Below are 27,627 nucleotides of genomic sequence, written 5' to 3'. Positions count from 1 at the left end.
TACTTGTTATGAAACAGATTCAGAGCGTTGGGCAAACATTGATTTACAATGTATGCCCAAGGAAGATTGGAAATAATGTTTAAGATATGGGGTGATGAAAAACATCAAGTAAGAATTCTATTTTTCATTGTATTTAATGTAAATTTTAGAAGTTCTTTAGGTGGCGTTTGGTTCCACGTTTCCGTGGAATCAGATTCCAGGGATTCATGATATTAGATAAAAAGGAGCGTTTGGTTCACATGTTGAGTTGGAATCCAGGTGATTCCATGAATCACCTGGAATCCACATTTTACACTAAAAATCGGAATCCATTGGAAGAGGTGGTTTCCAAACAGACTCACCCAAATCAAACCCACAATTAAATATGGGCGATTCAATGGAATCACCCATAATCGTGAAATCCAGGTGCTAGGGTTCTCCTTCTCGCAGAGTCCTCTTCCGTCGCCGAGCTCCATTGTGTTGAGCTATTATTGGCTTCCATTCTTTAGTGTTATCTTCTTCTTCCCATTTCTACAAAATGAAGTTTTGGTTGCCTCTGTTTTGGTGAAGTTTTGGTTTAGTTCGATCTTTCAGCTCCTGCTACCGCATCGCAAGTTCACTTGTAGGTTGAGCTTCTTCTTTTTCAAAATCAACATTTGTCACGCGAACCTTATCCTTGAGCTCCATCGCGAGAGTTGAGCTACAATTTGGCTTCCATTCTTCAGTGTTATCTTCTTCTTCCCATTTCTACGAAACGTTGCCTCTGTTTTGGTGAAGTTTTGGTTCAGCTCCATCGTTGAGTTCTTGCTACTGTATCACAAGTTCACTTGCAGGTTGAGCTTCTTCTTCTTCTTCAAAATCAACATTTGTCACGGAACCTCATCCTTGAGCTCCATCGTTGAGGTGAATCACAAGCTCAGTGTCGAGCTTCTTCTTCTGCAACATCTCGGTTTTACATTCTAACGTTTTTCAATAAAAATATTCTTTTGTAAATCCAGGTGAATCAACAGCTGCCTATGTCTTGCATCAATCTGGTCCTGCATCTTCTTCTTGTTCAGCGCTGGTCCTGCTTCTTCTTGTGGTTCGACTTCTACCAAATCACAAGTAGAAGATCCTAAGTGTTGGTTTATTTTTATTAGATCCTGACAAGGTACAATGTAGTAGCTTATGACCTACCATGTTCAAATCTCTTGATTATTTAGTTGAAGTGCTTCCAAGTAATGTTAAGCTGTCCGGTCAGTGAAAAAGAATCGGTTTTTTCTTTTATGTTTAGATTATTCTTAATGTTTTCACTGAATAACCAATGGACTTACTGTCAACCGACTCAATCCAACAGTAGTAGTAGGTAATTCCAATACAAGGGCACGACTAGACATTTTTCTTCTTGCGTTAGCCAAAATTCATCACTCAAGAGATCTTGAATATGGTTATTGTAGGTAAATTTCCTTATTGGTCATACTTCCTCAACAAAAGCATCATTCCACTAGAAATCATTCTGGCTGATTTGTACTAGTTCTGGGCATGACTTTAGTATCGTTGCTGTTTAAGTTTTTGAGTTTTGGTAATTGAAGATTTCCTCTGACAGTACTCAATTTGATAGTCTTCTCTAGTTATGTTTTCCCCTGTTTACTCTTATGTTTTACTTGTGGTATAAATAAATATTAGACTGTTGTCATGATTGCAATTTAATTAGTATTATTGCCGTTAAAATCTCATAGAAGTTATAAAAATTTCATGAATAGGTTTTACATATTGAAGAAAAACTCAATTTTTAAGAACTTGATCACTCCATATCCTTTAGAACTCATTGGTATCTGGTTAACCTTTCATGTTCCAATTCGTAAAATTTGGAACTATGGAATGAAGAATCTATCTTATATCTTCAGACTTTTGGAGGCTTCTTTGGTCTCCCCTCTAGAGGAACTGAACTTTAATGTTTAATGGGTTTCTTTTTACAAAGATGAATGTCAGATTTGACATATTTTAAGTGCTGACTTTTATGAGTATGCCCATGCTTGTGTACTTCCATCTATATATATGAAGGGGGGTGGAGGGGGAGATTATGAGTATGCAGCATGTAAATTGTTTGTTACTTTGTCTGTGAGCTTGAATAGAATGAAAATTTATTTAATTTTGTAGGCTATTCTTCCTTGAAATCTTCTCTGTTTTGATGAAATGTTGGTGGGTTTAATATCTGATATCTATTACATGCTATTCTTTTGCTTGATTATTGATGACTGCAAAAGTGGGCACCTCTTTTGTCCTTTCAAATGATTGTAGACATTATGAACTTTATTTTGTCTATTTGTGAGTTATATAATGGATATTCTGTAGTACCATAGGTGTTTCTTTGATGGAAAAAAATTTGGCTAGAGAATGCTATTACTTTGTTTATTAAGTTAATATCTCTTAAATCGATGTGTGGTTTTCTTACAGAGGAATCATATTAATCTCGTATAGAACACATGAATGTATCATTGCCTTATTTATTTTATTCTGCTGGGTTTTTGTAGAAGTATTATTGCCGTCTAGCAGTTTAATTCGCGAAAGTACGTGGGCCTGTGTTATTGCTGGTCTTAAACTTACTAAGGTTCAGGCCAGGATGAAAGCTAGGATATACTTAACTGACAGAATCAAAAGGTCGAGGTCTGATCAACCAGATTTTGATCATCAGAGCTGATGTACTTGTATGCTCGGTAATCTGGAAAACCTTTTTTTTTTGGGTGCATGTGATTGTATGAAATTTAGAAATGCTCAATATGATGTATGTGTGTGGCCCCAAGGGGGTAATCAAGTTGGTAAGGGATGATTGGCTAAGGAAGTGTGAGGTCCTGGTTTGGCTTTACCTTTAGAGCCATTTACATGGGGGTGTTCAGTGCTCTTCATTGTTTTTCGTTGAAAATTGAATGGTTCTCATTCAACCCAATATGATGTGGTCCATGTGATTGTGGGGTTAATATGAATGTGATATATGATTAGGTCATATACCTCTTGTAGTTATCAACCTTTTATGGTATAGGTTTATATACTAAATAGGGGTCTTATGATGAGTAGGATCATGTTCTTCCTTGACTAGACACAGAATGATCAACAAGTTTAGTTTTAGATGACCATGGGATCAACATCCTAGCAACTGTGATCATTTAGGAAAGTGCAACACATGCATAATGGTTACAGACCTAGGGTTCAAGTGAACAGAGTGGGTGTTTTGATTTTAGATAGCATTTGTAGAACAAGGGAACCATTTCTTCAGCTGATTGTTTTGAGAATTCTAATGGTTTAGTAGATTTCAATCAAGAAATTCTGCCTGTCTAAGAGTATGAATTAGTAGATTCTACTGGTTTAGACAGTAGCATTGTCCGTGATTGATATCTTAAGGTTACTAGGGCTATGCATGGTAAGGATTTTTCTCTTTTAGAATTAAAAAAAAAAAAAAAAAAAAAAAAAAAGAAAGAAAGAAAGAATACCCAAAAAAGAAGGAACTTATAGATACCCATACAGAAAAGAGAGTCCAAAAAATAAACTTTCCCATATACAGCTTCTGTCCCACAACAAACCTAAGAATACCCAATAGCTATATTTGATCTGTAACTTGAATTGTAGCCCACAAGGGTTTCATCTAGTTGTTATGATATTCAGGAATTTTATGTGATACATTTGAGTAAGCTCTACACTTAACCAACCGAAGTTGTCTCTCTTACAGTCCTTTATTGAGGTTTAGGATAAAAACAGCTTTGAAGGGAGAGAGGGAAAGAGAGACACTAGGAAAGAAGACAACAAAAGAAATGCAAAGATTATTTCTCGTTCCACTGGATTAGACTATTAATATGTTCTTGTTGGTGGGTCATCTATTTCAGTTTGGTTTATACATTTTCTATATGATCACATTTCAAGACCTAAATTTAGAGAACGCATACTCACCTTGTTCAACATGAATGACGATGAGTTGATAGTTCTTCTGGTGGCCACAACAATTCTCAACGTAATTGAATACATTAAAAGAACATACCTTGAGAGGCAACCATATCGAGTAGATGGCCAACGTGGGTTTCTTGAAACCCAACGTTTTATTGGTGGCACCGAGCGTACATGTCGTGAGGAAACAAGAATGAACAAAAAATCCTTTTACATCTTGGTTAATTTATTGCGTATGAGGGGGCTCTTAGAAGACAACAAATTGTTGTTAGTTGAGGAACAAGTAACGATGTTTCTACATTGTGTTGGACACCACATTAAGAAGTTGACTTTAAAGAACAATTTTGGGCATTCTGGGGAGGCAGTGAGTCGACACTTTAATAAGGTGTTAAATGCAATGATGAAACTACACCCATTGCTTTTAAAACCCCCTAGTCTCACCACACATCAGAAGATAGCAGATAACCATCAAAGCTTTTACCCATTCTTCAAAGATTGCGTTGGAGCCATTGATGGATCTCATATACCAAGCATGGGTACTGTTGAACAACATAGGACATTTCGAGATAGGAAGGGTCTTATTACACAAAGCATTTTAGCTACATGTTACCATGACAAAAAATTCACGTATACACTTGCTGGTTGGGAAGGGTCTACATCTGACTCCCGCATTTTGGATGATGCTCTCCATAGAGATGGAGATGGAAAATTAGTGGTTCCAACTGGTAAATTCTATCTTGCTGATGCTGGTTTTGCCAACCAAAGAGGTTTTTTGAGGCCATATCGAAATGTTAGGTACCATCTGAAGGAATGGAAGAGGGGAAATCAAAGACCCAAAAATGAGAAGGAGTTGTTTAACTTGAGGCACACAAGGTTACGCTAAGTCATAGAAGGTGCTTTTAGTTTGTTGAAGAGTCGCTTTTAGATATTGGCAACTCAAGCGGAGTTTCCTTTCAAAACTCAAGTTAAGATTGTGATAGCTTGTGTATTGCTTCACAACCACATTTTAAACCACGACTCTTTGGAAGAAGAGGAGGAATGGCTTTCCCAGGAGTCGAGGGAGGGTCAGGGCCAACAGTAGCTTCCTCTTCCGCACCACACTTGGGGGAAGATGAGGAAAGTAGTGATTTTGATGAAAGTGAAGAGAACCATGAAGACTCATTTGATGCAGAAACATTCCAAAATGACTTGGTGACTATACAGATGTGGAATGCATAAGCAACAACAAATGTTGATGATGAAGACATGGGATCAGAGACTGAGTCATAATCAAATGATTAAATTTTAATGTACTTCAATTTGAGTTTGAGTTTGGATTGTACCTTATTTTGTTTTACTTTGTCTCAAACTTTGTGGTATTATTTCATGTCAAAACTCAAGTTATGATTGCTTCAAATGTTAGAATTATGATTTAACCGGATGTATTTACTTTTGTGACTCAATTATGATTTTAGCAGATGGACTCTCAAAATGCTTCATAGTCAAGAGGAAGAGACATAGCCTCATGGCCTATAAGAGGTGTCTCTTTCTCTACTAGAGTTTTTCCTACAAATCCATGCTAGTGGGAGGGCGGGAGACAACGGACTAAAAAAGGAGCATTGGTTGGGAATTAGCAAACAAATCTACGAAAAATTTGGGTCCAATTATGATTGGGAGCAATGCCGCAATCATTTTAGGATTTGGAAAAGTAGGTTGCGTGCGCTATCCGACTTGCAAAGACAAAGTGGACTTGGATGGAATCCAAGTGAAAAGAGGTTTGATGCTACCCCCCATTTCTGGATTGAAGTAAAGGTAACTGATCTTCACCAAACCATCATTTTATAGGTTAAAACACTTTCCTCGCCGCTGCACATTAGCAGAAAAAGTGAGTGAATAGGCAGCCCCTATAGTTGATTAAAAGTTGAAAATTTATATTTTGAATTTGCAGGAGCAGAAATATTGGAAGGACCATTCAGTGCGTTCCATTCACTTAGAAGTTGCTGCAGCCCTAGGTAATGAGATTGCAACTGGCGGTCAAGCTGGAACTGTTGGAGATTTCTTCAATGACTCACAACTGAAATCACCTGCAGCCTATGAGTTCAACATCCAATTGGATGAGAATGAGATTGGCAACTCGAGTGTTCAGCCTGAGATAATACAGCTGACATGTCGTGTACCCATCCATCTCGAGCTGAAAGTAGTCGATCTCGAAGTAGGCGAAGAGGTGATGACCAGTCTGAAAATTCTAACAAGAAGAAGAAAGGAGTTTAGAAAGTAGTGGATCCCTTGGAGAATATCTCTGTTGCTTTGATAGACATGGTGAAGCTTTGTCATGAGAGGGCTGCTGCTGAGAAGGCTCAAGACAACAACCGGGAACTTCTATGTGATGCCATTAATGCAGTCACGGAGCTTGACTTGGGGACTCGGATGCGTGCAAAAGACCTCTTTGGAACTCACAGCCACCTTGCAGATGCACTCCTTTCAGAGAAAAAGGAGGATAGGGCAACCGTCATCAAGTTCTTAGATAAATATGGCTGATGTTTAGTGCTGTTGAATGACTTTAATATTTTGGGCTCCCTTGGAGAATATCTCTATTGCTTTGATAGACATGGTGAAGCTTTGTCATGAGAGGGCTGCTGTTGAGAAGGCTCAAGACAACAACCGGGAACTTCTATGTGATGCCATTAATGAAGTCACGGAGCTTGACTTGGGGACTCGGATGCATGCAAAAGACTTCTTTGGAACTCACATCCACCTTGCGGATGCACTCCTTTTGGAGAAAAAGGAGGATAGGGCAACCGTCATCAAGTTCTTAGATAAATATGGCTGATGTTTAGTGCTGTTGAATGACTTCAATATTTTGGGCTCCCTTGGAGAATATCTCTATTGCTTTGATAGACATGGTGAAGCTTTGTCATGAGAGGGCTGCTGCTGAGAAGGCTCAAGACAACAACCGGGAACTTCTATGTGATGCCATTAATGCAGTCACGGAGCTTGACTTGGGGACTCGGATGCGTGCAAAAGACCTCTTTGGAACTCACATCCACCTTGCGGATGCACTCCTTTCGGAGAAAAATGAGGATAGGGCAACCGTCATCAAGTTCTTAGATAAATATGGCTGATGTTTAGTGCTGTTGAATGACTTTAATATTTTGGGCTACAGTCATGTATTTGCAGTTATGTTGATACAGTAATGTATTTGCAGGTGTACTTTTGTCTAATTTTATTGAGATGTTTAAAATGAGTTTCAATTCTGAGTTTGTATAAGTTCAAAGAGAATGAATGTGGTTGCTGACATGGAAAATATTGATGGATATCAAACAGAACCAGAATGTAGATTGCTCATGTAAGGCCCCTTTTATATCTGATATTTTATGAAGATTATCCAAATGGTCCCATATTTAACCACCTAGAGGTTAGTGTTTATAAAACCAAGTAATTTTCACAATGTCCTAGTTAGGAACTTGAACCAGAATGTAGAAATCAAAGAACAGAAAAATCAGCAGGTCCTATTTTGCCAATGTATAGGTTGAAAGCTCAGAGATTTAGATATTAAGGTATATGGCACAATCCTTTTTTTTGGGGTTCTTACTTGTAGAGTTAAAAATAGTCAATGGGTATAGGCAAACTTATGGTCTTTACAACCTGTAATCAGAGAGTGATCTGGTATTGATACTAACTGGAATCAAGCCAGGTGATGTGATCTTGGGTTGTGAAACCCTCATATTGGATTGCTTTGCGCCCACAAGAATATTAGATAATTCAAATTAAGAATCTATTGGCAATTCTTTTATTTACATTGTTCAGCTGCCCTCAATGTTGGCCAAGATTCTCCTGGGCTGAAGGAACACCCATCCAGGGCCTCAGTAAGCAAGGGAAAGGGGTAAGGGAGATTGATGGTCAGTTTAAACTGCTTATGGGTAGCACCGGGACACAGCCAGGGATAAGTAAGGAAATACAACAATAATGGGTAGCATGGAAATGAGAAGATGAGGAAGACAGGTAGATTGCATCTGAGATGGGGAGAGGCCAGAGTTGGAAATTTGCAGTGTCTTTCAACTTTGTTGAGCAGAACACCAACAACAGAGAGAAAACTCAATTCAATTTTGTTCAATGTCCAACTCTATTTTTGTCAATCAACTGGTTACATATATACACTTGCAGAATTGGATCTGAATCCAGCCAGGCAACCTCAAGCAGACTTTGACAAGCTAATTGGAAGATAAGGGTCTTTTACGTATCTAGATCCCATAATATAAAATGAGTGAAAATTGCAAATTGCAAATTGCAGATCACAGTAGAATCCTACCAACCCTTATTGGAACTGATTCCTGGTCTGTATCTTGATTCATTTCTGTCAGTCTCTCCAGATAGTTTCATGTCTGTCCATCCACAAATATGCAAGTTGCAACTGCATCGGCCCAACATATGTGTAACCGAATAGGCTTATTCCTACTAGAATAAGCTTATTTTCTCTGACTTATCCGCATTGAAATACAAGCCCCACCATAATGGTCCAGAGTCTCTAGACTTTAATCTAGTTCCGATAAAAACTGAATGTGTAAACTGAATCCCATGCAGATTTATTAAGTGAACTTAAGCCTAATTTTCAAATATAGGTGGGCAAATCTTGGTTTAGTCTATTAATATGTTCTTGTTGGTGGGTCATCTGTTTCAGATTTACTTTCATAAGGCTGTGCTTGGAATGGAACAATAACCTCCATTTTGCTATTGCAGGCAAAGAAGGATGATCCTAATGACTAAAAGAATGAGAAAAAATCCAGGTCGAAGATTTTACAGGTGCCCAAATGGTAGTAACCATCTAAATTCTTTTATTTGGCTAGATAAGATGTGGGAGACTCAAACAATTGAGGAGGGTTCTACAGCTTCAGCATCATATGACAACATCAACAAGAAAATTTACGGCAGCAACGACAACTGGAAACAAAGAAAATAAGGAGAACTTTCAAGCTACAACAAAAGGAAAGCAGATTGTGGTTGAAAGTGATGATGGACCAAACTTGGACTAGCAACTCTTACATTCGCGACAAAATGAAGTTGAATCTTTGCTCAAAAGTCATGTAGAAGCTTAGCAGATGCAGATTCAAGAGATAAAAAACAAAGAACTTGAACCAAACTTATCGACTCTCTCCAATCTAGTTGAAAGACTTGAAAATCTAGAGAATAAATTTAAGGAAAAAGAAGATTGCATTGATGGGGAGAAGATCAGTAACAGAGAAGTTCCAATTCAAACTACCAATGCTGAGACGCAGGAAGGACAACAAGGGATGCCTACTATAGCCTTTGCAACGGGAATCGAGTCAAACCAGCTGAAACGAAGAAGAGTTGAGCAGTTCTCAACTGCCCAAACCGCAGTAGCCTCACTTGTTCAAACCTGGACCATGTCCTCCATAACTGTTCTGAGCCTTTAATTGTTTTCTGTCTGTTTAAGACTGAAATGGAGAATTGTCATCAAGTCTTTGAACATCTCAACAACATGAATAACATGAGCTTTCCAACGCAGAATGGAGATGAGCAGGTCCTTGAAGTTCACACTGACATTCAGCCAAACAATAACCAGGCAGAGGTTAGAAATCCAGCTTCTATAGCCCCTCAGGTATTCCCCTATCACCTGTATGCTGAAATCTTTGATCAGTACATTGTTTACTTTATGCTCTTATTTGCAATCATTCTTAGTTGGTCTAAAATTTGAAGTCCTCTCCTTTTTATACTAATTAAGGTCGTTCCTTGTCTATGTGTGGTGTCTTTTTTTTTTTTTTTTTTTTTTTAAATAAGTTTTGAAAGGTTGAGGTTGTTCTTAGTTACTATTTTGGTACTCCCAAGCCAATTATAATTTTGTTGGAACTGCATACTCTAACCAGGCTGGTCCCACTCTTCATCCTTTAAACGTGTTCTATTTACTAGATATACTTGGCCCCTTTTTTGTAAAACTGTGGTTGTTCTAATTTCAAAGACGGTGAGTGCGACCGGTGGATAGATCGTGCTCAAAAATGAAGATTATGTCATGGAACGTAAGAGGAATTAATGGGGCTTTCACAACCCAATGTCTTTCAAAAATACTGAAGAAAAGTCAACCCGACTTGCTATTTTTGTGTGAGACAAAAAGCAGTGATCATGAGAGCTATCTGGTGAAGAATGGAAAAGTTTTCAAGAATTATTCATCCATTGGTTTTAGCAACATTCAAGGAGTAAAAGGGTTAAAAGGTGGTATCTGGACTTTGCAAAAGACTGGATTAGAATGCAACCTTTTGATAAAGGAAGAATCCCTCATGTCAATCAACTGCTCTTTTGAAGGCAAAGATTGGATAACCTTTTTCATCTATGCACCACCTACATATGCCCTTAGGAAAGGTTTTTGGGGACACCTTCTCTCTATCCTACAATCTGTCACCATACCTTTCATCATCCTTGGAGATTTCAATGAAATCATGGCCCAAAATGATAAGCTTGGAAATCTATTCAAACCTTCTCCTGCTCTCCCACTCCTTCAAAATCTGATCTTTGGACTAGACTTGCATGAGATTCCAATCCCAGGAGTATCATTCACTTGGTCCAACAGACAAAAACCACCCCACTTAATCAAAGCAAAACTTGATAAATGTTGGGCTTGCCCTTCCTGGATTGGCATGTTCACGAATGCCAATCGAAATTACCAGCTACTTGGGTCTGATTATAACCCTATCTTTCTCCGGGTGGCCAACAACTTCGTTCAAGGTAGGAAACTATTTCACTACCAAAATGCATGGCATTGCCATCCTCTTTTTGTAGAAGCCATCGAAAAAGCTTGGGTAAGTGAAGGTAACTCTCCCCTTTGCCAAAAAATGGCAAATCTTTCTTGTTTTCTAGTCAACTGGAATAAAAATGTTTTTGGAAACATTGACAATATTTTCTGCAATATATCTGAGGAAATTGAGGTTCTAGAGACCAAACCGTCCCCCGACTGGAAAAAAATAAGCGCCAAAAGGCAAGCACTCGCGATGGCACTTGAGGCGGAGGAACACTTCTGGTTTCAAAAATCTAGAAGTAAATACATCATGGATGGGGACAGAAACGCTAGGTATTATCGTCTAACCTCTAAACTACACCGTCACAAAGGGAAGATTGAAACAATGGTGCACAATGGCAAAATGGTAAGTACCCCTTTCGAAATAGCTGAAGCTTTTTCTAGTTACATGCAAAATCTATTCACTTCCTCTAACCCTTTGGATCCTTCCTTCATTGAATGCTTATTCTCGGATATGTCTACTCAAGTTCACCTAGAAGAGATCTCAAGGGTACCCTCTATCGAGGAAATTAAAAAAACAGTGTTCTCCATGGATCCCTTTAAAGCTCTTGGTATGGATGGCTTTAATGCCTATTTCTACCAGAAAAATTGGGATCTAATAAACACTGAAATCTGTGAGTTTGTACGTTCTTTCTTTAACCATACTATTCTTTTGGCACAAATCACACCCTTCTCTGCTTTATTCCTAAAAAGGACAATGCCAATTCGGTAGTCGATTTTAGACCAATTAGTCTTTGCAATGTAAGCTACAAAATTGTGGCGAAACTGCTGGCTCGTAGGCTAAAACCGCTACTGAGAAACTTCATCTCACCATGTCAAGGAGCTTTTGTGGAAAACAGACAAATTTCGGATAACATTATGTTAACCCAAGAAATCTTCCATTTCTTAAACAAAAAGAGAGGTAGAAATGGGTTCTTGGCCCTCAAACTTGACATGTCCAAAGCCTATGATAGGGTAGAGTGGAAAGTCTTAATAAAGATCTTTCATTTTCTGGGGTTTGATCCAAAATGGTGTGCTCTGATTGAGTCTCTAATTTCTACCGCCACATTCTCAGTCAAATAGAATGGCAACCCATACTTTTGGTTTTCGGGAACCCGAGGTTTGCGTCAAGGATGCCCCTTGAGCGCGTATCTCTTTTTATTCATTATGAAAATCCTGTCTAGACTACTGAATGAATATAGAGCACTCAATCTTTTTAAAGGAATTAAGGTGGCAAGAAGAGCCCCTGAGATATCCCATCTCTTATTTGCGGATGATACTTTTCTATTCTACAGGTGCAGAAAAAGAGGATGCGATGGCTCTCAAAGCTGTGCTAGAACTCTTCTCTGATATTACGGGCCAAGAAATAAACTTTGAAAAAAGTGGAGCCTGTTTTAGCAGAAATGTTACTGTCAGTGATAAAACTGCGATATTATCAATCCTGGGAGTAAATGAAATGAGAAGAGACTCGATTTACTTAGGCTCGAAATTGATACATGGTAGATCCAAAATGAAAAATCTACAGTTTATAACCAACAAAATGAAGAGAAAAATGGCAATGTGGAAAGCAAAAAGTCTATCCTTTGCAAGGAGAGGGGTACTTCTACAATCGGTCCTTCAAGCACAATCCTTGTACCATATGCAATGCTTCAAGTTCCTAGCTACCCTGTGCAAGAATATAGACGCCTTATGCCAAAAATTCTGGCTTGGAGATCCTACAAAGTAGAGGCAGCTAACACTCATTTTGTGGGATAGATGTTGTCTACAAAAACAATATGGCGGATTGGGTTTTAAGAGAATGGAGGAGGTTAACAACTTTGCTATTGAAGCAAGGTTGGAGAATGCTCAAGAACCCTGAAGCACTATGGGCTCAAACTCTAAGGGCAAAATATTTTCCACAGTCTACACCCTTTGACCCTAAGGTAATGAGTAAGAAGGGGTCATGGACATGGAATAGCATTTTAGGTGTACTACCCACTTTGGAAAAAATGTTGTGGAGAAAGATTGGAAACGGAAGTAATGCATCCTTCTGGTTTGACCCATGGATATAAAACGTAGCACATCGATCATACTCAACACCGGATACAAACATTTGTTCGAGAAACTCAACAGTTGCCAAGGCGGCAAGCTATCTCATCCATCAAAACAGGGAGTTACCCCTTCCTCAAGTCTCTCAATTTTATGGCATTGCTAATATAAACCTATCTACCGAGGCTGATGAATGGATGTCTCTTATCTCTAACAATGGAGATTTTTCAATCAAATTGGCTAGGAGACGTCTTTCACAAACTCGACACTTTCAAAATCCAAACAGCATCGAAAGATGGTGGGTTTTCTTTTGGAAATTAACCATTCATCCAAAATTTAAGATGTTTTTCTGGCGTCTGTTAAATGCAGGACTACTAATAAAGGAAACCCCTGCAAAATGGATGCCGATCAATCCAACATGCGAATTCTGTGGAAAAGAGGTCGAAACATTATGGCACGTCTTCATTTCGTGCGATTGGACGAAAAGAATTTGGGCAGCAGGGCCGCTAGGTCTAAGAACTGAATGTTGGAGACATTCGTCTATTACAGATTTTTGCAGCTCTTTCATTATAGATCCAGGAATCGACAGAGCTACAAAAAAATGAACGGTGTCGGTTTTTATTATAACCTGCTACTTTGTTTGGAAAGAAAAAAATGACACAGTTTTCAACAAAATAAATCCAAATCCCAGTAAAGTATTACATAATACCTTAAACTGGATAAATGATTTAAAGCTTTCAGATTCACAATCCTCTGAATCAATAGAACATGAACCTCCTACTACAAGTAACAAACCTGATACTTGTTTTTGTAAATTGATTACTCAGCCAACTAAATTATCTTTTCTGATATGTGCAGGGGTACACAATTCAGTACTAAACAGCGTCGGCTGGAGTGTTGGCCTTTTTGGGAAAGGAAGGTTAAACTATGTCAAGACTGGAGGAATACGGAATGGAAATCAAATGGAGGCCTTACTTGCTGGGATGAAAGATGGTCTAGACCAAGCACAACAAAGGAACATCAAACTAGATGAATTATGGTGCAACGACAAAAAAGTGCTATCTCTAATTTCAACAAGAAACCATCACAAATGGCCAATAAACTATGTCCTCATTTTGGTAGAAATAATATGTAATATTAAAGACCTGAACCTAAAGGATCTTACCATCCAACACTCCAAATTTGGTTAAATTATTTTGCATTAATGTCCTCTAGAGACTACCAGCATACTAATGCTGTGGTAGACTTTAACAAGCTATGTAATTGCTTCTCTAACTAATATAAGTTTTTATTCAGTATCAAAAAAAAAAATTGGGTGTTGGATGGCGAGCCCCAAGTGAACACATACACACTCAAATTCTGTTGGACCGAATCACAATGTTGGCTATTGGATTCTTGTTCTTATGTGTGTGGGTTTTGTTACTTTATTGTTATGTATTTTTTTATGCAACAAAGAGGTAAAAACATTTCTCTTTTCATCATGTATTGTTAAAGGTACATTTTATTTCTTATGTTCCACTCATGTAGTTGATCAGATTGTCATGGGGCACAATTAAGATGTCAAAAGGACCAAGCTCGATTTGTTAGATGTTTCTAGAGAGCAAGCTCGATTTGTTAGATGTTTCTATTTATAACATATGTTGGGTTGGATGGGTTGTAGGATTGAAGAAGCTCCTCAGGTAAAGTAGTAGTATATAGCATTAAATGGGTCATTTTCTGATATTTGTTAGATGTTTCTATTTATAATATGATGCTTGAGTACTTTGGACAATTTCTGGGTTTTCATGACTATTAGAAAACAAGCATTAAATAATCAAAACAGCAGCTGAAGAACTAGTAGAAAGGCTCGTGATTCTTGCTTAAGAGTCTAGAATCATAGAGCCCTTTTATTTATAGCTTCAAATGAATCTGATGCGTCCAAAATCTACTCAGCCCTTAGATCTCCTTAGAATGACCCGCAAAACGGAAACGTCAGATGTGGCTCGACCGCTGGGGTCGGGAGTCCACCTCCGAAGGCTAAGTCAGTCGATGAACTTAATCAAAAACGGCTCTGGTAGAAGCATAGAGCTAAGGAATGAATAACTGGAAAACGATTTAGATCATAAGCATCTGAGTGTTTACGTCCAAATGTGTGTGTGTCCTCCCTCTTGTAGGTAGGTGATGTTTATATAGAGTGTACTTTCGAATCTTCTTCGTTGGATGTACTTGAGCCTTCTTCGGATAGTCGTTGGATTCTAATAGTTTGATCCGTTGAGCGATAAACTTCTACTAGTTTGAACTAGTAGAGGACTCTCTAGGATAACCTCACGGTTATTTGATGATTATCCCTTCAATAGTGATAAGTGACAGCCGCCAATTTGTGTCTGCCGTCACTAGGGTAATTAACCTATCCATAAGTCGGATTAGGGCGTGCTTATGGCTGATTTAGTTTTCTTCCTCAGCAAGCTATCTCCTGGACCCGGCTCGTCGAGTTGAGGTCCCACGCGAGTCGACTATTTCCACACAACGGAGACAAGTATTGTCCCGCGAAGTTGAAGGTCAAACCAAACTTGAACCAGGTTCGATCATATTTTCTCCAATCTAATACAACTTGAGAGACAAGTAATTGTCCCCTAGAAAAATGAAACAAAAAATCAGAAAACCAAATATTAAATTCCTAACTAACTCAAAGAAAAGTTGAAGCAAATAGAAACTACTACCAAAATAGAAATTATGCTTTCTAAAAACTCCCAAAACTTATGTAGCAAGACTCCAACATTAGAAATAGAAAGTAGAGTAGCATCACTAGCATATCTTCCCGCGCGTGAACAAAAAAAAACAAATTTTTTTCATTGTTCACGTGAATAGTGTCGTGAGTAAGAAATAGCCCAAGTGTATATACTTCAACACTCCCCCTCAAGCTGGAGTGTACACAAAGAAAACTTCAGCTTGCACAATAAGAATAAACTTGAAAAGTAGCACCAATGTTGAATCGTGTAGCAATGGTAGATGTTGACAAACACTGAGAAAACTTCACCCAGGAGATAATCAACACCAACTTTAAAAAAACTTTAATTCTTCATATCAATAGAACCATCCAATATTGAGAACAATCGACGATGTTGAAGACGAACAAAGTCCATAAGTATAGCAAGATCAAAGACACTATCCATATAATGCCGGTAGTAGGGAGAAATATCCACACTAGATCTTCAAAATTGTAACTCTAAAGTCCATATAAATGCTTCACAAGAACTCAAGTAGTAGTTAGGCAAAAAGCATTATCCATGTAATGCTAGTAGAAAGGAGACATGTCCACGCTAAACCTTCAAAATTACAACTCAAATGTCCATATAAATCTTTCGCAAGAAGGCAAGTAATAGGTAAAGTATGGGTAGGTAAAAGGCAATATTGATTATTGTGGACCAAGACAGTATAGGTTACTGTGGACCAAGTAGGTAAGGTAGTAAGGGTTACTACGGACCAAGTAAGTAGGTAAAAGGCAGTATGAGTTACTGCGGACCAAGTAGGTAGGGTGAAAGACAATATGGGTTATTGCGGACCAAGTAGGTAAGGTAAAAGACAATATAGGTTACTGCAGTCCAAGTAAGTAAGGTAGTATGGGTTACTACAGATCAAATAGGTAGGTAAAAGGGCAATATAGGTAAAGATAGGTAATGATATTGTTGTAGAATGCCATAAGTTGAGGGCAAAGATCTTCACAAATAATATCCATCAGCACATCTTGAGTAGATCTAAAATAAGGTATCATTCTCCCCCTCACATGTAGCATTACACATGGACAATTAATGATGACCAGTGACAAGCATCTTAAGTATGAACACAAAAGAAACCAAGAAAGGAAAAGTAGCAGCCACAGAGCATTGTATTATTCACCAATAAAGTTGATCAAGCATCAGAAAATCGTCTCACAGGACAAAGTCTTGTGCACCAAGGGGAAAAAAATTCTGGAGGACGACCGCTAACCCTTAGGCAGGAGCAAATTAGATCAGGAAAAAATAAAATATTGAACCAGCTTGGAATCTCAAAATTGCAGTAGTTGTTGCAGCAATCCACTCGGAAGAAGTGCAATAACAATTGCTACAGTAGCAGATAATATCAGATCTCAGACCATAGCAGTAAACTTCTGCTAGATTTGAAACTCTTAACAGATCTCGATATGAAGGAAAAATAGTCCTCTAGGTCTTTGTAGAAGTATTAGATAAAAAGAAGGCTAAACTTGATTCTGAAATAAACAACGGAAGAAGTAGTAAAGCAAGAAGGTAGAAGTAGAATTTTTCAGAAGAGTGAAATTCAATGAAACAGGGGTACTAGTATAAGACTTGCAACTAAACTTATAGCACAAACAATGGAAGACAATACTTAGGTCTTGCAATCCGAATTATGGGCATATCTTTGCAAGAATCAAGAGGAATCCCAAGACATCAGTATAGTGCAGATTGAACTTCAGATTTGCACACAAAAAAAGGGTAGTAGCAGCCTTAGTTGAATCAAATAGGTAGACATATCCCCAGAAAGCTTAGGGCCTTTTTGTAGTATTAATACATAGATACTTGGTGCTTCAAAAGTTAAAGAAGAAGGACAACCATGCACAATTATTGTAGCGAAGGTTGGGGCTGCCCTATATCAGAAAAAGGAAAAAAAAAGAAGAAAAAAACTGGGCAGCCAAGAGAGAGAAAACAGTCCCTAAGTTGATTAAACTTGCTCTGATGCCATGTTAGAAAATAAGCATTAAATAATTAAAACATCAGCTGAACTTGAACAAATAAAAGAGAGAATAAGAAGAAGAAGAGAGCTGAAGAACTAGTAGAAGAGGCTTGTGATTCTTGCTTAAGAGTCTAGAATCATAGAGCCCTTTTATTTATAGCTTCTAATGAATCTAATACAACTTGAGAGACAAGTAATTGTCCTCTAGAAAAAGGAAACAAAAAATTACAGCTTTAGTAACTTCCTAATTCCTAAAAATAGAAAGTTCTGAAAATAGACCTACTACCAAAATAGAAACTATGCTTTCTAAAAACTCCCAAAACTTATGTAGCAAGACTTCAACATTAGAAATAGAAAGTAGAGTAGCATCACTAGCATATACTGTTCATGTGAACAGTAACACAGATTTTACTGTTCACGTGAACAATCGTGAACAGTAAAAACAGATTTTTACTGTTCACGTGAATAGTGTCGTGAACAGTAAATAGCCCAAGTGTATATACTTCAACAATGACCATGACCAGCCATTTGTTTCTTCACAAATTAAATCAAGGTTTGTTTTTGTTTTTACTCTTTTTGTTTTACTCTCTATTCTATGAATCTTTCTCACCTAGTAATTCTTTTTTCAAAGAGGCTTAATAGATTTTTTGGGGTTTTGTTCTACAGGAATCTTCATATGTAAAAGACATACCTGTTTTTGTCATCACATCCTCTGAGAATGTACCTTCTAGGATTAACAGGTAAAAACAAATCAAGATCGTCTCTCTTCAGCAAAAACTTGAAACTTTATCAAAATTTTAAGCCTCATCTATCTAGCAAAGTCTTTGTGATTGGATGCTACATCCACAACCCGATATTTTTGCTCTCCAGATAGGCCTCTGACTCAAAAATCTATAACTCAACTGAACTGGTTCGGTCCCATTGTTTTGATTTGATATGGACATGATTGGCCACACTTGAGTAGCACTTCATTTATTAAGAATTTGGCTGTCAATTTCTAGTTATATGGCTGACTACAGTAATCCCCCAACCAACCCTTTGTTGGTCTCCTTAGAAGGATCTTAGTATAAAACAAATAGAGTTGATAAGATTAATATTATCTTATTGTTTGTTCCACCTGAATTTTGCTGATTCCTCAATGTGTATCTGTTTCCTGCTATTTGAGGTAGATGGGGGAGAGGAAGGACAAAGCTTTGAAAGAACTCAGAGATCAGTTGGCTATGATGATCAAATAGATTGACCCATAGCATAAGTTGAGGAAGTGGTTTGTTCTCAGGCATCTTTTCAATGCATTCCATGTCAATTTCTGAAATGGATGCTACAACTGGATGAATTTAGGTTTTATTTAGAGGAATATTCATCTTCTTGTAGGCATCTAATCCTGGATTATATCATTGAAATTCTGTGTGTCATTCAAGGCTACGCTTTGATTGAATACGAGAATTTTGAAGAAGCATAGACTGCAATGCTGAGGAGTGATTTTATCAGCTGGCATTGGATGGTTGAAGACCAGTCTTCTTGAACAATAGGACTAGATGTGGAATTTTCAATTTTAAATTGCTGCATTGATTCATTTTCCCCCAAAAGAAATTCTTCTGGATTTCAATTTTGTGTGATGGAAATAGGTCATCCAACTACCGCAACAGTATTTCAGTGCTGAATTAACATGCTCAGCTCAAAACAATACTTTTATACATCTGCCAGTTTATTGTTTGATCAGCCAGGAGGTATAGGAGTGATTCCTAGCTTGTTCATAGACTAAATTATTCAATTCTCTCTCCACTTCTTTTCTTATATTGATGAGATTTAGATGGTATGGTAAACCTCTTAGGAAGTGAGATACACTATTTTACATGCAGTTTTTTTTATAGTGGTGTTAATCTTCTGATGTTGATTAGCAAAATGCAGTGGATTGGATATAAGTCGTACTCTTAACTGGTCAATCCATGGTTAGAGTTAAAACAATAATGTCTTAACAGGTATAAAGAACTGGGGAGGGGTTTGGAAAACAATAGGTGTTAGACACAGAGGGAAGTATACACAGGTTGAATTCCTTTTGGGACATGTACAATCATTATTTGTTTTTTAAACAAATGCTTTCAGATCCAAACCCATCTTGCAATCCAGTGCCCTCTGTGTTGTGCCAGGCCTAAGAAAAAATTTAATTTGAACTCACACAAGAACAATTTTCCTAGGTGGCATTATATGAGATCCATATCCCATAAGTACAATAAATATCTACCACACTTACAAGAAACTTCAACTGTCATGTCTGTTTCACCCTTCTGGTTATTGGTTTTTTTCATAACAGGCTCTGATTATAATACACATTCGGGATTTGGATTTCTGGAGGGCTGTTTAAATTATCGAGACAAGATCATTTCACTGGTGTGTGTTTATTATTTTGCCTGCTGTTACTTAATATTGAAAGGGCATCTGATGCCCCTGTTATGATAGATTGATAGACAATGGCTCTTATGTTACATAAGAAGTATGAACTGTTGAATGGTAGATTATGTGCTTCAAAATTTTAGAAGCAATCAAATAGGAGATTTGAATTTACCCAAAAAAAGAAAAGAAAAGGAGATTTGAAGAGAGCAGATGTTCTCAAAAATTTAATGAGCTGATTTATATACTTAAATCATAAAATTTTGTATACATGTATTCCTTTTCCATGTATTTTATGAATTTCCAAGGCAACTCACTAGAATAAAAGAAAATTGAGTCGTTAAATTTCCATATCCCAAGAATTGAGTGGGAAGGGATGATAAGTACTAAATGTATTGATGAAGAATTCAATGTAAATGACTTCACCATTCACAATTTTTTATTTGACCGATAATTGAGGCTTTCTAGTTTATTGTAGTTTTCGTTCAGATTGAGATAACTTTTTTAAATACTAATTGCATTCAATGGAGTCAACTATGCTCAAATACAAATGAAGATAAGAAAGAGAATTTTTAACTATAGTCTCTACGTGTGGGTGGTTCTCATTATTTGGGTTGTTTCTTTGTGCCTTAGGAATGGTGTAACGTATGTCTGGTTGGAGGAGGCAATCTCTCTGGCTTATCATTGTCTAAAATACAATTTTTTTTTCCTTTTAGCAGTGCTCACACACACAATCAAATAAATTGTTAGTGCAAGTTGGAAGGAATAACTTGCTTAAGTTGATGGATTAGGTTATTATAAGTAAATAAGATTGATGGATTGGATTGAATTAGTTGCTTAAGTTTGTGGATTAGGTTGACAAATTGTAAGGTACTTCCAAATATTGCTTCTTTAATGATTTTAAAGAGAACTGCATTGGTTCACAAAGATAGCACTCCTGAATAGATGGATACCTTCACTCTTTGAATCATGTTCAATTTTAAATTGAAAACTTGAAATTATTGAACATTCAAATATTTGGTATAGATTGTTTACTGCACATATAAAACTAAAATCTTCATGGGTGTGTGAGCTTCTTACACTTGTGATTGTCCCAAATTGAGCGATGTGGTTGATTTTCGTTCTCTTCCTGTGAAAAGCTTTGAAAGCCCTTCAAGAAGCTTACCCAGAATAAGAATTATTACAGATTATTAATAAGTGATTGATAATTAAAACCCAAGAAAAAGACCATTTTAATGCTAGAGGATTAGATACCTTAAAACCCTAGTGACATCCCTTTCACCAAAACTTACTAACAACCATGGGTTCAAAAAGCTTAGGATGAACTCGTTAACAATTGTACTGAGTTGGAAGTTGGACCTATAATTGGGTTCTAATAATTTCATGTTTAATTAGTGATATTTAATCTTGACCAATAAATGTGTCTTAATAATTTCATGGTTGATGTATTGAATTTTGTAAATTATTGTTATGCTCTTTGTTTAATCAAATAAATTAACAAAGTAGATTCACTTTTAGAATCAGGGTAACCAAGCAGTTTTTTAGGCAAATTCACTTTCAGAATCAGGGTAACCAAATGGTGATTCTGACAGATTCACTTGCCAAAATCAAGGTAACAAAATAGTTTTTTTTTTAGGAATATGATTCTACAGAAATTAATTCCAGAGGCTCATGATTCCCTAGAAACATCATTTTGAACCCGATTCCACAGAATTGCGGAACCAAACACCACCTTAGTTGTTTTAATCGCATAAAATTTTCAATATAGGAAATATCCTTGAAGAATTGTAATAACAAGTCTAAGCAAATTATGCGTCATACGACGGGGGATACAACTTTTGGAGTGATACGTGAAAGGAAGGTACATGTAAATGTTTTAAATTTATAGTTGTTTAATATTAATCATTTATTTTTTATAGATTCATATTTATTTATATTTGACTTAAAAATTTTTTTATTAAGAAAGACTAGCATCCAGAACGTTTATCTCCTACTCGCATTGACATTGACATCACACATAAGTCAAAGAAGTCCAGAAGATATATTGATCCCACATCAGAGAAGCTTATGGTTTGCATTCTAACATATGTATCTAATAGTGGTGATAAAATCTTTCTCTTAAACTCCTATCAATATTGACCTCTTCACTCTCATTGTTATTGTTCTATGTAACCTGTAGGATAAAGTTCAAATTGAGACAACAAAGTGAAGAAAACCAACAAAGCATTGAGGTGTGGGAAGAAATCTTTGAAACTGCTGCCAAAGAAGTTGCTAAATCCTATGCTCGCGGCAAAGCGTGCTTGTGGGGTGCTAGACTAACTACTAAAAAATTGTGTGGCAAAGAGGTTATACGTGAGAAACGTAATGCATCTCAATTTGAAGAATTAAGATCGGAAAATGAAAAATTAAAAGACATTTTGTCGAAACAAAGAGAGAAAATATCTCAATAGAAGCACAATGCAACTGAGCAAGATGAAAGAATAGCTTAGCAAGATGCAAAAATAGATAGATTTGAGTCTGAGCTACGAATTATGGGACAATACAATCTACACAACTTCTAGATTCTATTGAGCCATAGATTGAATTATTGGTACATTAACGATTAAAACCATAAACACTATAAAACAAGTTCTTCATCACAATATCTTGATGGTTTTCTTGAATAAATCATTTGTCATTTTAATATCTTCTATCTGTGATGAACCTTATTTTATGGGTTTCATGGATTCTATAATGGATGATAGTTCCGTTCTTACGATGAACTTTATATACCTTGTTTCGTTCCTATTGAGTGACCATTTAATGTTAGCATCACAGGCTAAAGAGAAAGAGATGAAGAAGCTGAAGGCTTTACAAAAAGCAGAAGCAGCCAAACTTCAAGTATATTTGTTAAGATCTTTTTGTTTTTAGTTTGGTAATTTAGTGAATTGAATGGAGAAATACCTTAAATTTTTTTTTTTATGGTTTTATGGTCTGAGAATTACCCTGGTTATTCTCTTGAATCACACCTTCCTACCAATTGCCACAGTGAGTCTTCTGTATATGCTTCTTAATTACTTTATGCACCTCTTTCAAAGCAAATCAGATTTCAGTTTCATGTCTGGTTGGTTTAAGAGTCTCAACTAAATTTTATCCTCTTATATTCTTATTTAAGTTGGACTCTTTCTAATTAAAAGAGTTCTGGTCTTTTATTATTTAATTTCTGATTGTAATTTGCAGATAGTCCTTGAATTGGTGGTGGGCATGGACTCTCTTCTCACTGTATGCATATACAGTATACACTTAAGCATCTCTAAAACTAATGAAAGAGAATGAGAGAAAGGTAAGGGAGGAAGGGAGTCAACAGATTAGCCAAGCCAACAACTCAAACAGAAATGATGATGGAATATCGAGTGAAAACTCAGAAATAGAAAGTTGAAATAAAAAATGGCATGGAGACCATAACAGGAGCAGCACACAGCATGAAATATTTCCTCTGATTGCTACTGGAGTACAGGCCTCAGGGGATTAACAAAGACAGACTTCCTACATCAGCTTCTATCTTGAAAAACTCAAACTTAAAAAACACACTCTACAGAAAGAAACAGGTATTAAGGAAAAAGAAGTTTAAGAAAGAAGATGGGCTGAATGGAGCAATCAGACTTAATAATGGTGAAGGAGAAGAAGAGGGGAGAAGAGGGGAGAAGAGGAGAGCAGAAAAGAGAAAATGAAGGTGGGTTTTGTTGGTGGGATTTCAAGTCAAGCACTAAGCAAGAGCTTATAGTTGTAGTGAAAGAGCACAAAAAGGAATTGGCCATGGGGAAAGAGAAGGGGGACTAAAAAATAAAGCAGGTTTTTACACACAAAGAGGAAGACAGATGGTTTAAGAGAGATGAAAAAAAGTGGGGTTCTTGCTTTGCTTGCACTATCAGGCATCAAGCTTACGCCTTACAGGGGTACAGAGCCAGTGGTGTCAGAGACTGTAACAGAGAGAGAGAGAGAGAATGTAATGTAGTGAGAGAGAGGGAGGAAGAGAGAGACAGAAGAATGGGAGACCCCTCGGAAGAATTTTGGAAAAGAGAAGGCATTCAATCCCGACGGAAGGAATATGATTTGCTTTAATAAGAAACCACCACCATGAAAACAAACCATATAGATCCAGAAATCCATGAATTTGAGGTTCTTAAAATAACAAGAATAGCATATCAGTGTCAAAAATCAAGGAAATTCAATTCATATGTGAAAACCCATTTTGTGCTGTTTATATAGTTCTCTTTATGTCTCTGTGATAGGTGTGGTGCTTTACAATCTAGTGGTGACACAGGTCAATCTGATGATACTCTTGGTGGAGTTCTTGGTTTTGGACAAAAAAAATACATCCATGATATCTCAGCTAGCTTCGGCAGGTAAAGTGAGAAAGCTGTTTGCTCACTGCTTGGGTGGTATAGAAGGAGGTGGAATGTTTGCCATTGGAAATGTTGTGCTGCCAAAAGTAAAAACATCTCCATTGGTACTGGAGCAGTATGTGATTTTATCCTACTTTACAAAGTAGTTTGTAGTTTGTACCCTTAGCTTTCTTAATTATCATTTTAATATGCCTTGTGCAAGTTTTTTACTAACAAAGCATCATTAACCTCTATTTGGAATTTGGATGAGTAGTCCTCGTGATTCATGAACAACTGTATTAGACTGTCTTATTTGTTTAAAATCTACACTTCTCCTATATTGAATCTCATGTTAGCAAATCCAAGTCCAATTTACTGTTTGTTACCTTATTGTTGGCTCATAATTTCAATGAAATATTCAAGTAAATTAACATTCTACTTATCTCCTCCTACTCAAATTGAGGGAGAGTGGGGGCTCCTAATTACATGCTAATATGGAGTAATGTGACCAAGGTTAGCTTGTTAGCTTGTTTGATTATTTTTTGGGTTAGCTTGTTAGCTTGTTGGCATGTTTGATTATTTTTTGTTGCTTGCAAGTTGCTGCTACTGTTGCTTTCGTCTACAGTGTGGGATCAATGCCCTTTTGCTTAGTGCTTAAAGTCAGAAGCTGGTTGGGCTCACAGTGTTTGAAATACAAGTTGCTGTTGGGACTGGGGGTTAGTCAAATTATTGTCACACAGACGACCAAGAGGTTGTACTCAAATCTCCCCATCAACTCAAGTTGAAGATTCGTCTTCTCTACAATGATTCTTATGAGGAACATACTGTAAAATTTGTTGCCATTGAAGACCAGCAACAACTATGAGTTGTCTTTAATGTTCTAACCTAGTTTTCTACTTCAAATTTCTGGTTCTTTCCTCAATCCTTAACTAATTCCTGTGGTTCCTCAGCCCAATTCCTCAATTAAAACAAGCTCAAGTATCCATTGAATCACCTTCTGACCTGGTGTACTTTTGAATTTAATCCAAAAGCCCCTTCATCCTTCCATCAAAACCTTAGTAGATGCCCCTTTTCTGAAGTTGGATTGGCCTAAACCTTAATTCATTCTAACCCAAATTCCAGGCCATACAACCACCAGTTGTCTGTGCTTCCTTCCAAGAATTCCTCCTAACAGTGTACCCTATTCAATTATTGTTATAGCTCCATCATCCCTTTGAACCCTACATTTACTAAACCCTAGTTCTATTCCAAAACCCAACTCAGTCCTTAGTTCCCATTGAAACCCCATTATTCTGCTGGTCCTATGTTTTCTCGAAACCCCTAAAATTTAGGATCATAGTTCCAGTTCAACTTGATTTCACTACAAACTTGGATCGATCTGCTGCCCTGCCCCCCTTACGTCTGAGTCATAAACCCCAGTGTTAATTCGTCTCATAAACCCCCTAAATCCCCAATTTCCTAAAATCTGAAAGCTTTACTCTAGTTAGCCGTAACCAAACTGGTTCTTTAGGGTCCAGTTAACTGACCCTCATTCCTGAGGGTTCATTAGTAACGGTGGCCCTTTTAATATCCATAATTAGCAACCACCATATTCATTTGCATTTTTAGTAGCATCTGAATGTTATACTATGAAAACATGGATAAAGGATAGATTTCTTTTATTTTTAATCACAATGACAGAAAAGGGTAAGTTAACTTGAAGCCAAAGAACGAAGTATTGTTCAGCGAACCAGGCAAAATGGCGAAATGTTGCCAAAAAATGGGCAAGATTTCGCTGAACTTAAAAGCTTTATTCAAAAACATTTGAAATGTCCAGTTTGAAAAGACATTCATAAATGTCTGCAGTTTCTAGTTTCCACTTTAATGTAAAAGCAAAATATCAATGCATCGGTGCGAGTATCTACGAAGGTAAATGTAAAACTTAAAAAGGTAATAGAGATAATATAAAATATTCTACAAAGTTACAAAACATAACATCAATCGTCTGTGAAAAAGCAATAATATAATATTCAAATCAAATCTCTGCCTTTTTAACTCTCTCTCTCCCACCTTTCGTCATTCGTCCCTAACCTCTCGCTTTGCAACTTTCTCAAGAACAATAAGCTTTCTCTCTCTCCTTTTCTCTTTCTCTCTCTAGGAATATGCACAGATGGTTGCTGCGGGTCTGCGAGCATGGTGACGCCGTCGGAGACCACCGGTAGCGAAGTTCAATGTTTATCGCGAAGTTCAATGTTTATCGCCGATTTCAGCGATAATCGGCGAGATTGCCGTTTCTCGGCGATATCTTGCCTATCTCGTTTCGGTTCGCCAAGGGGCGAAATCACTGAAAAATGGTTCCTTGCTTGAAGCGTAAAGTGTGGATTCTACAATAAAAATGGCAAAGGGAGCATTCATGATTCATCCTCGGATGTAGCTTGAGATTCCACATAGCTTTTGATAATTTTAAATGTTACTTGTCACTCTAGGTGTATGTTTCTTCTGGATTTGGATGTCAAAAATCAAGGAAATTCAATTCAAATGTGTAAATCCATTACCCCGTACTTGTCTCTAAATTCCAACCTAATTGCATCCTTGATTGGTTCTATAGAAGCTCGATGCCCACCACCAGTATCACTCATTAAAATCAATGCATTCATAATTCTTTCAGCTCTAATCTGTAGAAGCTCAGTGGTTCTTTCATCTGTACCTGCAAATTAATTATTCATGATAATCTCATTCAATTTACTGCATGTTTAATTTCTTAAAACATATAATGATCAATTAGTAATATGTTAGACTTTTTGGTTACTTTATACTGTTTGATAATGATATATATTGTAGAAGTGGTGTCTAATAAGGCTAATCAGATTTGAACGAACATGGATACTAGTCTCTTTCCTCCCACCTTTATACTACCTATGATTGAAGATATCAAATTCATAGGCAGCAAGTTTTTGGGCTTTAAATCCATTAATGTTTCTAGGAGATCCAACTGTGTTGTAGATCATCTAGCACGGATGGCCTACTCGGTTCAAGGCCTGAATTATTTGTCATGTTCCTCTGATTGGATTATGAGATTATTTTCAGTTTCCAATCCTACCCCTGCCTCTTAATGAAAGTTTTGATTACCAAAAAAAGGGAAAAGAAGTAGGTGTTTTGGATATTTTTTTTGTCATTTCAGTGTCTTTCTATTACATTTGAAAACGAGAAATGAAGTCTTTTTTAACAGGAAAATGACTGAATCAACTAAGACCCTTAGATACAATTATTTTAAATGAACTTCACAACTCCAAAAGGACTCTACCAAGAAGATTATTGCAGGACAAAGAAGCAAAAAAGGTAAGAATGGAATTGGTTGATGGCGGCAGCAAAACATTTAGTACTTGTCTGGAAGCTGTTTTAGATGGTCTAATGGATGCATGGAAAGTAAGGTTGATAAGGTCTTGTTTTTCAAGAAGCTTGGACCGATTGCAAGCATATCCTCAACCTTGTTCCTAAGCCAAG

General features: G+C 37.0%; 1 protein-coding gene across 8 annotated transcripts in view; it reads left to right on the top strand.

The window, feature by feature from the left end:
- The window catches only part of LOC149019665 (uncharacterized), a 28,403-nt gene extending 3,788 nt beyond the window's left edge, over positions 1–24,615 (top strand). The window contains exons 4-6 of one of the 8 annotated variants that reach the window (XR_016173111.1): positions 2,493–2,675; positions 22,598–22,660; positions 23,000–24,615. Coding sequence is in view for 1 of the 8 variants with exons in the window: in XM_089153635.1 (XP_089009761.1) it covers positions 8,611–8,673; positions 13,544–13,718 (238 nt within the window). In the remaining 7 variants the exon portion in view is untranslated. Of the gene's footprint in view, positions 1–2,492; positions 2,676–5,348; positions 10,534–13,543; positions 15,146–22,597 lie in introns of those variants that run through there. The other 7 variants (XR_016173110.1, XR_016173107.1, XR_016173108.1 and 4 more) reach the window with 7 other exon arrangements.
- Positions 24,616–27,627: the final 3,012 nt, after the last annotated feature.

This window comes from Hakea prostrata, chromosome 4 (assembly GCF_041222555.1).
Source record: "Hakea prostrata isolate BN-2017 chromosome 4, UWA_Hpros_2, whole genome shotgun sequence".
NCBI lineage: Eukaryota > Viridiplantae > Streptophyta > Magnoliopsida > Proteales > Proteaceae > Hakea > Hakea prostrata.
This window is presented reverse-complemented; position numbering and strand designations above follow the sequence as displayed.